The following is a 13506-nucleotide window of genomic DNA, read 5'->3' on the forward strand; positions in this document are numbered from 1 at the left end:
TCCACTGGGGCCGGTGAACTTATCGATCGGCCCCTGCTTGGCGGAGCTCATGCCACCTCCACCTCTGGTCATTGTCTGGATAGTTGTAATGGGCCTCTCAGTGTCCTGGCAGTCTCTCCTCCCCCGTCGCCCCAGATCAGCCGCCACTCGGGGTAAGGCCCGGGACCTGGGACTCCGCTGGGCGCCTCGCTACACCTGCCCACCACCACAGCGCACGGACACCGTGCCCGCGTCCACAGTCAGCGGCTTCCAGCAGTGTCTAGGGCCCCAAGTAGCAAATGGGGCAGCCGGTCCGGCTCCTCACCTTCACAGGACTCCTCCGGTATCGCGCGTGCACTAAGCACTCCGTCGCCGTGGGTGGTGAGCACAACCAGGCGCCTGGACCGGGGCCGCCGGGCGATGCTGTTCTTCTGGTCACCCTGGCCGCCCAAGCCGTGTGCAGCGCTGGGGGGGGGGTGGGGGGGGGGGGGGGCCCGGACAGGCGCCGAGACTGCACGGACTGTACCGCCCGCAAGGCGGGAGGATGAGGCGCCCCCTACAATGGCGCGGATCAAGGCTCCGGGCCGACCACCTCACAGGTCCCCACACGGGGCTCGCAGCAGCAGGACGAGCCCCCTCTGTGTTGGTGCGGGGGCACTCGACTCGCTGCCACACCGTCCTCGGCTGTCTAGGCGGATCCGGCCGATCCCGGGATCCACAGGGCCCTCCGGCAGTGTCCCCTCCGTATGGCCCCCAGCTGTGTCCACAAAGCGGCACCTGGCAGGAGAGTTCACCGTCTGCGCTCCAATCCGTAACAAAAGCGCCTCCGGAGCCCCTCAGGCCCGCCGATGATCCTCTTGCCCGAGGTCCAGCGCCGGCAGTCGGGGTCACACAGAAATCGAGGTCCCGGCATCACACGCGGCCGGTAGGCCCGGCGGGCTTCACCGCAGACAACAACCGTCGCAGGTGATCGGGTGTCTCGGAAGCGCCACCGGAGGGTGCCCCTAAGCTCCAGCAGTCTCCGCCGACGTGTTGATGGCAATTGCGGGTTTGGGGAAGGATAATTTCAAAAGGATAAAGGTCGGGCCGGCGGGAGCTCTACAGAGCCACGTCCGCCATCGTCGCCCTCCAAGCCACGCCCCCATACACGCAATGTTTAACTGGATCCTTGCCTCAAATGGGAGCCAGTGGAGTGATTTCAGGTCAGGCGAGATGTGGTTGGATTTCTTGGAACCAGTGACAAGTCTAGACGCAGCATTCAGAGAAGCTTGGAGTGGGGCTAGGCTGAGTTTAGGGAGACCGCATAGAGTGGCACTGGCGTATTAGAGTCTTGAGATGACAAGTGCTTGCACCGCTGATTTGAAGTCATCTTGTGGGAGAGATGGTAGTTCGCTCCTTTAGTCGATGCTCTAATGTGGTCTTGCATGTTTAGCTTCTTATCTAGTACAACACCCAATGATTTAGTGGAGTCAATGATGTGTGGTGTGCAGTTAAGAGCAGTGAGGTTTGTGAGCAAGTTCATCACAGTGCGGGTTTGCCTAGTGGGTGGGAGGAGGAGTAATTCAGTATTAAGGGCGGTTAGCTTGAGGTGGTTGGAGGTTAACCAGTTTAATGTTTTGTGTAGGGTTCCGGTGAGAGGCTGGATATCATCTGGTGAAGATAGTTCCATGTACAGTTGTGTATCATCCACATACATGTGGTATTGGGTGTTGGAATCTTTGAGGATTACCATCAGTGGTTCCATGAAGAGATTGAAGAGTGTGGGGGAGAGTGAGGAACCTTGTGGGACACCAAGTGTGCAGGGACTGGATTTGGATACAGTTTGATTTGATTTGACTCTTTGTGTTCTGTTGTGGAGAAAAGAGGCAAACCATTGTAGGACAGAGCCCGAGAGTCCCATCCTACTTTCCAAGAGGTTAAGTAGGTTGTCATGTTTGATCGTGTCAAAAGCAGATGAGAGATCGAGAAGTATTAGTAGTCAAGCTTCATTCTGGTCAAGCATAGATAGGGCATCATCCACTATATGAGTGATGGCCGTCTCCGTGCTGTGGACAGAGAGGAAGCCCGACTGGAATTGATTAAGGAGTTGGAAATGGTCAATGTGTTCGCGCAGTTGATCATGTACACATTTCTCGAGGAGTTAAGCCAGGGTAGAAATGTTTGTGATTGGACGATAGTTATTCAGGTCTTCAGGGTCAGCTGTGGGTTTTTTGAGAATAGGGAGAACTAGGCCTGCCTTCAGGCAGTCTGGGATCTCCCCTTAGAGAAGTGAGGCGTTGATTATCTTGGACCAGAGCGGGACCAGCGTTCCTATCATTTCATTAAAGAAGTTGGGGGTGAGGGGGTCATTGAAGTGATTTGAGGGTTTCAGGGTCGATAGGATGCCGAGGATGGCAGTGTCGTTGAAGGGCGTGAATTGGCTGAAAGAGTCGTTGTTTTTGGGGGAGAGGAAGGACAACGTAGGAGGGGGTTGGGTAGGGAGGAGTCAGGAGAGGGAGTGAGTTTGGTGAGAGCCGTTTTGAGGTCAGAGTCGATCTTATTTGCCTTAGCAAGGCGGAAGGAGGAGATGTGGGGTGATAGGACCGAGGTGTTATTAGATTGTGACTTAATCAGCTTAAAGAGTCTTTTTGGACGATTTTTGGCTTTGTCAAGTTGGGTTGTAAAGAAGTTTGCTTAAGCCGTTCTGATGAGTTTATTGTATCGGCTCCTTTTTAGTCTAAGAGTTTTTAGTAGCTCAGTTGATGGAGTTGATCTCCATACGCGTTCTGCTAGTCTAAGGCTGCCTTTGTCCGAATTAAGGGTGTCATTAAACCATGGTTTGGAGTCTTTGATGGGTATCTTTTCTAGTTGAAGGGGGGCAGTTGCATTCAGGGCAGACAACATGGAGTTGTTATAGTGTTCAGTGAGGTTGTGAAAGCTGCCCATGTTAGAAGCGGGCCGAAGGGAAATATTGCAGTGAGAAATGAGCTGCTTTATGCTGGTACTGTGCAGCGCTCTTTTCCACTGTTTAAGTTTTAGTGGTTGTGATCTTTTGGAGGTCCAGCTTTCAAGGATGCGGAAGGTTATATAGTAATGGTCGGACCAGCTGCAGGGGAGAATAGAGTCGAGTTGAATGGAATTGGGATTAGCAAAGATTAGGTCTAGGGTCGAGCCTAGTTTGTGCATGGGATTGTCACAGATTTGGGAGAGGGAGAGATCATTTAGGACGTTTTTGAGACTGTTACCTGCCTGATCATATGGATCATTCCAATGGAGGTTGAAGTCTCCAAGGAATATCTGGGGGGAGTGTCGTCCCAGGTTGCAGGATATGGTTTCCATAGTTTGTTTGATAAACGAGAAGTTGGAAGGTTCGGACTGAGTGTGCCCTGGGCTCCTGCCAAACATATAAACAGGGCCTATGTTCTTTCCCTAAAACTGCATTGAAAACAAAACCCAATTGGCACTCTCTGGCCACAAGTCACCCCTTGTAAATGCTACCACAGGTACCAAGGGCACTGTGACCAAGGAAGGCCTCTAAAGGCTGCAGCACTTATTCATATAATTCAAACTGTAAGTTATTATTAACTTTATTGTACTTATGATGAAATTCTCAAAATGTCAATAAAAAAAATTATAACACAAAAAAAGAAAGCTACAGGGCACCTGACGCCAAAACAGCACTCTGCACCTGGCCACCCCAGTACCGTTGACAGTGCACCTTTTCTGCTGGCTTGAACCCCTATTTGCCCTGAGCTTAAGTCCAGGAGCTTTGCTCCCACAACCCAGTGGCCTGCTCATCAGCAGCCACCAACCAGAGGCCCCATATCCCCCATTGGATAAAATTGGGCCGTAGCACTCTGCACCCAGCCGCCCTAGTGCCGCTGCGGGTGTAACAAGAGTGCATCTTTGACCCTGGGGGACCCCTGAGTCTAACCCAGAATACCAACTCCCACAGCATAGTACTTTCCTGTTAACGGATAACACTATTTTGCTCCATAGGATTACATTGACTATTTTTCTATGAAAAGTTTATGTGTGGAGTTGGAAAATCTATGAAAACCTTTAAAACTGTAAATAAATAACAAACACACTTTTACTTACCTGTTAACAGGAAATGTCCCAGTGCAGTATCCAAGTATACTGCACTGTGTAAGAGAAGTAATCTGTAAAGAAATCTACTTGACAATCTACTAAAAAGCCTATACAAAGTATATGTACAGTATATCAAAAGCATTGCATTACCAGTAACTCAAACTGTAATCAAATCAAAGTGCATATACAATTGCAATCCAAACTGTTGACAAACTGCATTACTACTGTAAAGTATGTATTGTTTACCGGCGCCAGGCTTGCTCGGTTCTAGAAAATAAAATAACTAAAAGAATATTTGTATACAAAACCAATTGGTCTGTGTTCAGTCTTTGAGTGTGTGACATAATTTCTTTCCTGAGTCTGTATAATAAATGCTTATAACTGTCCTCCGATACTGCCTTACTGCTCGCCCACAGTACCACAAATAGAGAGTGAGGTGCTATCTAACTTTACCTCTGCCTACCTTTGGGGTTCCAATGGGCTCTGTGCACACTATACCTCACTTTGGTATAGTACATACAGAGCCAGCTTCCGACAGGCACTACCAGAATAAATGAAACCAGGAGACCACGAAACCTGAGAACAGTCTAGGCTGGAACCCAGGACCAAGCCAGAGTGTCCAAGACTCGCTGTGGGAGCAGAAAAGTTTTGAATACAACTGTTCCAGAAAGGTCTCTCTAATCCTCTGCAGTGGCCAAAGGTGAGTTTTCGAGTCAATGACGGAGAACCATCAGGAAGTTACAAGAGAGATGGTATCTGGTAGTGGCCGGTGACTGACAAGCTTGGCATGAATGGCCAGTTATCAAGGTAAGGGAATTTGTGCACTCCCAAACTGCAAAGATGGGCCGCGACCAACACCAGCACATCTGTAAGCACAAGTAACCATAAGTGACACACTGAAAGACCCACTGGTCTGAGGTAACTACGTGCCACTTGGGCAGGAATGTTTTTTTACATGTTTTTTTAAAGTAATGAGTCTTTCAGTTGAACTGTGCATTTTATTTCAATATTTATGAAGGAAACAAGAATAAATACAGACATAACTAAGCGTGTAAATCGCATACAACTACAATGTTATAATGCCGCTTACATATTTTGTTACTGAAAAAACAAGGAGAAGGATTAAAGGCTTGAATTAATCTCAGCTACTGTAACAGCTCGGAACCGCATTCCAGTCATCATTTTTCACCCTCATTCCACTCCAGAAAAAGGCCTGTCTTATGCTCATCTGTACTGTACAGTCTATCCAGAATTGCAAAGATCTAATTATTATATATAAGAATCTAAAAGGAGGTATACACCAAGTCTCTCCTTAAAGTTTCTTTGATTTTTCAAAGTCCATATAACCACTCTAATCACGTGTTCTTTTCATTATCTTTTCATTATTCATATTTCTTTCTTCTTTCATAAATATCTTGACTTCATCAAGTTGTTGCTTACTCTACATCTTTCTTTGTTATGTTAAATTGGCAAAATAATCATCACATGAGTTTTTATAGCCAACACATGTTTCATGGTAACCTGCTTTTTCAAGATTTAAATCAAACTCAAACAGGTTGACAGTGTATCCGTTCTTTACCCAAAGGGGTCCTTATTGCCTCATAAACTTCATTTGGCATTTTATCCCTCTTTTGCAACACATTTCTTTTATACAACTTATTTAAAATAAGTTATACATCCTATTCTTTTTACACTTATGGTTTTATGTACTAAGAGGGTATCTCAAGCTGTCTCCAATTGACCGTTCAACAATTGATAAATGCAGACACCCTCCCAGTGCCTTCTCCTGAAGTGGCAGAATTCATGTCCCTTTGAGGCTCAGAGCCATAAGTAATTCAAGAGATCCCGCGCATTGTGATGTATATTTTATCTTGCTGAAATCTATAACCTGGGGTTGAAGGGGGACATTATGATGTTGTAGGTAAGCACGTAAATTAGAAGGCTCGGTCCATCCGCGGCTAAGCAGCGAGTGTGTAGACTGAAGTATGTGGAACATGTAGCTGGGTATGCATGGTAGCATTTTAGAGTGGCCAATCTCATAGGCAGGGCTGATCTGTTTGATGGTAATGCCTTTTGGGCATCTATGTTTGCCAGGTATGTGTCAATAAGCTAAGATCTAAGGCAGAACAAAAGGAACATCAGCCTTCCTCATTACATCTATTCACAGACTTACCTGGCTCCTTTCTTCGTCACCTCTCGTTCATATTCATCCTGCAAGTGCTCCAACTTCCCCGGAATGTACTCCTTGCAGATCCGGATTGCATCACTCCACATGCCAGCTTCCTGCACATCCCCAAAAACAGAAGTGTGACTAATAATATGGTCAGTCAGCAGAATATACAAATGCAGCGAGGTAACCCTTACTAGTGCTTTACTATGGAAATAACCAGTGCTTCAAGAGAGAAAACTTTGTAACACAGTAACAAATGCCCCAACACGACTAATTCCCTGACATGCTTTTCTTCTAATCTGAAGAGTATCACATTTTCTGCCATTTGGCAAGAATTCCCTTACCCCGTTATTTTTTAACACTTTCCTTCTTCCTCATTTCACTGTAAAGAGCAAGTTACTTACCTTCGGTAATACTTTTTCTGGTGGATACAATATCTACCTGTGGATTCCTCACCTTTTGAATACCCCCTGCGCCAGCATTCCGCAGGAAATTCTTTCCTAGCTCTCCCCAAGATGATGAGGACGTCACAATGGACTGGCTGCGCACGTGACACCGTGTGACATCACTGGAGCCATAAAAGGACCTTGTCAACGTGGTGACGTCAGCTCCACCCATTCTTTCCGTGCTACCGAGGCAACCGGGCAGACCAACACATTTTCAAATATATGCATAGCATATCAAGTATATACACATATGTAAAATCACAAATGCATAATCAATAAATGCAAAGAGAAATTGCATAGGAAAAAACATTTCTCATTATTAAAATATAAATATGATTAAAATAAAACAGTTTTTGGTAGAAGCAGGAGGACAACGGGGAGGCGGGTGGGATCGTGAGGAATCCACAGGCAGATATTGTATCCACCAGAAAAAGCATTACCGAAGGTAAGTAACTTGTTCTTCTGATTGATACTTCTGCCTCTTGATTCCTCACCTTTTGAATAGATTCCCAAAGCCGTACCTCTCCCAGAGGAGGGTGTCCACAAGACTAAACCAAAAAATCCTGTAAAACAAAGCGAGCAAAATGGCCATCCCTCCTAACCTCAGAGTCTAAGCAATAATGCTTTGCAAAGGTGTGGAGGTAGGGAGGCCCAAGTTACACCTTTACATATATCCAGTACAGGAACACCTCTAGCCAAAGAACAAGAAGTAGACTTAGCTCTAGTTGAATGAACTCCGATACCTTCTGGAGGGTCTTTCTTGGCCAGGGCGTAGCAAATCTTAATGTATAAGATAATCCACCTGGAGAGCGTCCTCTTGTGCACTGTCTTGCCTTTCATTTTCCCAACGTAGCCCACGAAGAGCTGATCGTCCAGTCTCATATCACTAGTCCGTTCCAAACAGATAGGGTCCAATCGATGTAGCCTCTCTTCCTCCTTGGAAGGATGAGGGGAGGATAGAAAATGGGCAAAGTAATAGATTGTTCCATATGAAAAGGGGTAACCACCTTGGGAAGGAAAGCATCCCTGGTCCTTAAAACCAACCTATCCGCATGAATGGTTAGGAAAGGAGGCTTGAAGCTAAGAGACTGAAGCTCACTTACCCTCCTAGCCAAGGTAATGGCTATTAAGAAAACCGTCTTAAAAGTAAGAAGCCTCAACGGGCAGGAATGAAGAGGCTCAAATGGAGAACCCATTAAAAACGTAAGGACTAAATTCAAATCCCACTGTGGCATAATAAAAGGAGTGGGAGGCAACATATTTGTAAGGCCCTTAATGAACCTCATGACAATGGGGGACTTAAATAAGGATGGCTGATCCGACAAACATATAAAGACTGACAAAGCCGATATATAGCCTTTGACAGTAGCTACAGCACATTCTTGCTGTGCCAAAGAAAGTGAGAACTCCAAAATGTTGGACAAACGGGCCTTAAGAGGATTGATGTCTCTCTCTCCACACCACTGTACAAATCTGGAGCAACGGGAAGAGTAAACAGACTTAGTGGAGTGTGGCCTGGACGATAAAATAACGTCCACTATATTTGGTGGGAGAGAGAAGGAACTCAAGTTGCCCCGTTCAATCTCCAGGCATGAAGGTGAAGACCCTTCAGGTGGGGGTGTAGAACCTGCCCCTGAGACTGCGAGAGGAGGTCTCCCCTGAGAAGGAGACAGAGCGGAGGGTGCGATGAGAGGTGAAGTAGGTCTGTGTACCACACCCTTCTTAGCGATCAATATAACTTGGGCCCGGTCTTGGTGAATCTTCCTCAGAACCTGAGGAATCAAGGGTATGGGAAGAAACGCTTAAAGGAGTTGAGAACTCCAATCTACCTGAAAAGCGACCCCCAACGCACCCTGCATTGGACGCTGGAGACTGCATAACAACGGACAGTGCGCATTCACCTGATTGGCAAACAGGTCCAACCGAGGAAATCCCCCACATCTGAAAGATGCGATGGACCACCTCCGGATGAAGCCGCCACTTGTGATCGGCCGAGTAATGCCGACTGAGACTGTCCGCACAAACATTTAGCACCCAGGCTAGATGATTTGCAAAGATACAAACCAAGAAGAACCTGAGCTAAGGTCAACATTTTGAACTTCTCCTGCCTGAGTTAAAATTTCAAAATCCTGAGGTCCAAGATTGGTCTCAAACGACCATCCTTTTTGGGTATCAGGAAATACCAGGAGTAGCAACCCTGACCCCTTTCCTGCTCCGGAACCACCTCCATCGCACCTTTTTGAAGCAAAGTAAGAACCTCCTGGGGGCGTGACTTCGCGGGCTTGCATGGCGGACGCTGCCTGAGGAGCTCCATCTTGGCCCGATCATCATCCGCCGAAATATCCTGTACCCCGCCTCCTACCGCTGCCAAAAGTGCAGTCGAGCTTGGGGAACCTGCCGGGCACCCTCGGAGGGCATTTTCAGCAGCCCGGGGGCCCTGGATGCCGGGGGGGCGAAGCAAGTGTTTGGCAGCCTGGTTTGGCGCAGCGCAGCCGGGGCCTCGATTTTGGTGCTCCCTGGGTCCGGGACACTGTCGTTGGCCGCATCATCGGAGACGGGACCCGGGGGACCCGGCGAGGTCCGGCCCTGCTCCTGATCCTCAGCGGAGGCCCCAAGACTGCTGTGGCGGGCACTGGACGCCAGGGACACTTCACTGTGGGATAAGCCCGCCGGGAGGCCCCGGAGGCGTGGGGCCTGGTCGCTGACCCTCGGCAGGGAGATAGAGCCGGGCGGCGCCGGCACTGCGGCCTGGGCGTGCATGGTTTGTGCACCCGCAGCTGCGGACCCCTTTCTGTTGGGCTTCACCTAAGGGTCCTTGCGGTGGCATTGGGGTGCTGATCCCACGGGCGTGCCGTGGTGGAGGAGTGGCCTGTAGCCCAAGGTTGACAGGGCAGGATTGGAGGTGCCTGACGGTGACCCCAGGACATATCTACACCTGCTACACTGCGGCAAGACCGGAGTGGCCTGTGGACTAGACAGAGGCTCGCACGCTCGTGGAGCGCTTTGGGAGGGTGAGTGAGGAGCCATTGGCGCGGACTCGGGAGTGGTGACATCGTGGGGCAACCGGCCTCCAAGATTGCACCTTCTGGTGCCTCTGCCCAAGTGAAGACGACACAACTGCCATTAAGTTCACGGTGGTCAAGGCGGGGTTGAGATCCGGTAAGAGGGATTGAGCGGGGCCACCCCGGGAACTGCGGAGTGCTGGAAGGGGAGTGGACGTCGATGAAGATTCCCGGTGACCTAGGTGCCTGACCCTAGCAGACCTTGGGTAGATATTCCCGACGTGGTCCGCCATGACAAGAGGCGGAAGTGGTGGTGGAGCCTCGAAGCAGGGTCCGATAGATAAATTCACGGGACCTCATGGCAGCGCCGGGGCCGCCGCAAGCCAGCAAGCATCTGGGCCGGACTATGCGTTGCTTATGGCAGCGATCACCCAGTCGCGAGATATGCTGGATGCGAAAATCCGGGCTGTGGGGGCAGATGTCACGCTGCTGCGCCAAGATCTACGGAACGCTGTGGCCCGCATCACGGAGGCCAAAACGAGGATAACTGGAGTGGAAGATGACGTGGCGATCCTAAAGAAAAAGGTGGCCAGCATGGAGGGACTCTAGAGGGGCTTGGCGTTTAGGGTGGAGGACGCGGAAGGACGGGCCCGGCGGAACAACCTGAGGTTCGTGGGGTTCCCGGAGGGCTGCGAGAAGGGCGGCATGGAGAAGTTTCTGACTCAGTGGCTAATGGGCTGGCTCCCGCCCGACTCCCTTTCCAGATGTTTCGTGGTGAAGCGGGCGCACAGGGCCCTTACACAGAAGCCGCCGGTGGGGTCCCGTCCTCGGGTGGTGATCGCCAAATTATTGAACTACCATGATAGGAACACTATCCTACGTCAGGCACGGGAGAATGAACCACTCATGTATGCCAACCATAAAATCCTTATCTTTCCAGACTATACTAGGCCTGTCCAGCAGCAGAGGCAGTCATTCACGGCGGCGAAGGCTGTACTGTACCCACCCCGCCTGCAAGTAGTTTATCAGTCCCGTACTCTGTTCTTTGACACCCCGGAGAAGGTGTTCCACTGGACTGATGAAACAGTGAAAAATAGGGTACATACGCCGCCGGGCCGGTACTCGGACTCTTCGTCGAGTGGCCCACAGGGGCGGACCCCTGTCGATCCCGCAGCCGGAGCAATTGGAGGTCCAGGTCGCGGAAGCGCTCCAAATCTGGGGTTGCGGAAGCGAATAACAAGGAGGACGCTCCTGACCTACCTCAGACGGACCCTTGATTCCGGACCTGTTGCATGACTGATGTAAGGTACACTTGACCGGCTGAGATGCGGGATAAGATGGAGACACTTGGGGCCAAAGTCCTGGGACAAGCTTTATTGAGACTGTTGACTTATGATGAACTTGATTGCTGGGGAAGGCATTATGCGGGGGGGGGGGGGGAGTTGTATGAAGGGCAGACGGGTTACGTCCTAGTTATGGGGTGTGTTCTGGGGATTCATTGGAGGGGGTGGTTCTTGGTTCCCCATTGGGGACCAGGCCGCCATCCGACCGCGGCGGGTGCTTCCAAGTTGGGAGGTGCGGGGTGGGGGGTGGTGGGGTGGGAGTTGGTGGTTGAGTTGGGATGGGGGGGGGGGGTTTGGGTTGCGCTTAATCTGCTGCTGTCTATATCTTGGGTTGTGTGCATGCTAAACCGTTGGGGCCTTAGTGGCTCATATAGTGCTATTGTCGAATGTCACCTGTTCACAGTGAGGGGCGGGTAGCTCCAGGAACCGTGCGCATTGTGAGTTGGAATGTGCGGGGGTTTTCGGATAAAGTGAAGCGGGGGGCGGTGCTCCACTATGTCAAGAGAGCTGATGTCTTAATGCTTCAGGAGACCCACTTACTGGAGACGAAAGCGCTTTGCCTCCAACGCTTTGGGTTCTCACACGTTTTCCATGCAGGCTTTACAAGGGGCTCCCGGGGGGGTTGCAGTCCTCATACATCGCAGGATCTCCTTTACACATGAGCAGAGTTGGTCTGACCCACAGGGTAGGTACATCTTCGTCCAGGGTAGGGTCGGGGGAGATAGGGTGACCTTTGGCAGCGTCTACGCCCCGCCGCCTCTACAGTGGCCTCTGGTGGAGAAGGTTATGTCCCTTTGGAGTAGTATGCCCGACACCCTGGCCGTGGTTGGGGGCGACTGGAACGTTGTAATAGACTTGCGCCTGGATCGATGGCGGAGGGGGACGTCTGACGCGGAGGTAGATGTGGATGTGGAGAGACCCCCCACCAAACTCCGGGCCCTCGCCACAGGTTTGGACTGGACTGATGTCTGGAGGTTTAGGGACGGCGCGAGCCGAGAATACACATATTTCTCCTCAGTACATGGTTCATTCTCCAGATTGGATTATTTGTTCGTCCCTAGGGGTCTGGCGCAAAGGATAGTGGCCTCTGATATCCTGCCATGGGCCATGTCGGATCACTCACCGGTGGCCCTCACCTTTAGAGTAGGCCCGTCTGGGCTTCCGTTTCGTTGGCGCATGTCTGGATGGCAGCTATTACAGGCCCCCTATAGAGACCATATGTCTCGGGAAATTGACAACTATCTGACCACCAATCATAACTCAGTGGATTCCCAGATGACCCTCTGGGAGGCCCTCAAACCTACCCTACACGGGGTAGACATATCCTGGTGTGTGGCGGCACGGGCGGAGAGGCGGCGGGATCTGGTAAGGCATGAGGCGGAGCTGGAAACACTGGAGCGCAGATGTAGGGAGGAGAGTGGTAGATTGGTAGGGCGGCGGCTAGTCCTAGCCCAGCAGAAATACACGGCGGTCCTACTCGAGGAGGCGAGGCAGGCCTGGCTTGCCACTCGTAGTCGGGTGTACCAATGGGGGCACCGGGCCCACGCCTGCGCCCGGTGATCGAGGAGGCGCGAGATAGTGGGGTGCTCCTGCTGGACTGGAGACACTCCGAGGTGGTGGTCTTCCTGAAGCCGGGACGGCCTCTGGAGAACCACACGTCCTACAGCCCGATATCGCTGATCAATACTGAGGCCAAGGTCATGGCCAAGGCCCTAGCCAATAGGCTTAAGTCCCATATTACGGACCTGATCCACCCTGACCAGGCGGGCTTAATGCCCCGGAGGGCCACCCGACATAATATTAGGTGCGCCCAGGTGGCGGTCTCGGCCTGGAGACATCTGGATGAGCGGGCTGCCTTGTTCCTGGCAGACATGGACCGTGCTTTTGATTCCCTAAGTTGGACCTACCTGTTTGCCCTGCTGCGTCGCCTTAATATAGGTCCTCGTTTTCTGGCCTACGTGCAGCTGTTGTACACCGGTCTAACGGCCTCCGTGCGAGTTGGGGGGGCTGTGTCCCGGCCATTTCCGGTTCAGAGGGGTACGCGACAGGGGTGTCCCCTCTCCCCATACCTGTTCGCGCTGGCCATGGAGCCTTTAGCCGCGTGGGTGCGCATCGACGCCCAGCTCAAGGGCTTTCGCTGGTCCCCAGGCCTTACGGACAAGATAGCATTATATGCTGACAACGTATTGTTCTTCCTAACAGACCTTGATCGATCAGGGCCACGGCTGCTGCACATCTTGCAGATCTTCGGGGAGTCCTCGGGCCTCTATGTGAACCCCGGAAAATCAACCTTGTGGGTCCTGGCTGGCGGCCGGCCGGCGGGTGACTGGGCAGCGGGCTTACAGTTGGCCCCAGGAAGAATGTAGTACTTGGGAGTCTTTCTGTCCGAGGATGCAGGTATCGCCCGCGCTCGTCACCTTGCCCCGCTGTGGGATCGCACGCGGGAGGATATGAAGGCATGGGAGGTCGGCCATCTGCAAAATGGCGGCGCTTCC

General features: G+C 51.3%; 1 protein-coding gene across 1 annotated transcript in view; it reads right to left on the bottom strand.

Annotated features, from left to right (window-relative positions):
- Positions 1–13506, bottom strand: part of IFT172 (intraflagellar transport 172) — a 1181874-nt gene that overhangs the window by 329060 nt on the left and 839308 nt on the right. Inside the window, exon 34 of the mRNA XM_086928171.1 lies at positions 6224–6333. Within this exon, the coding sequence (XP_086784297.1) occupies positions 6224–6333 (110 nt within the window). The remainder of the gene's footprint in view (positions 1–6223; positions 6334–13506) is intronic.

The sequence above is a fragment of the Lissotriton vulgaris genome, chromosome 6 (assembly GCF_964263255.1).
Source record: "Lissotriton vulgaris chromosome 6, aLisVul1.2, whole genome shotgun sequence".
Classification (NCBI taxonomy): domain Eukaryota; kingdom Metazoa; phylum Chordata; class Amphibia; order Caudata; family Salamandridae; genus Lissotriton; species Lissotriton vulgaris.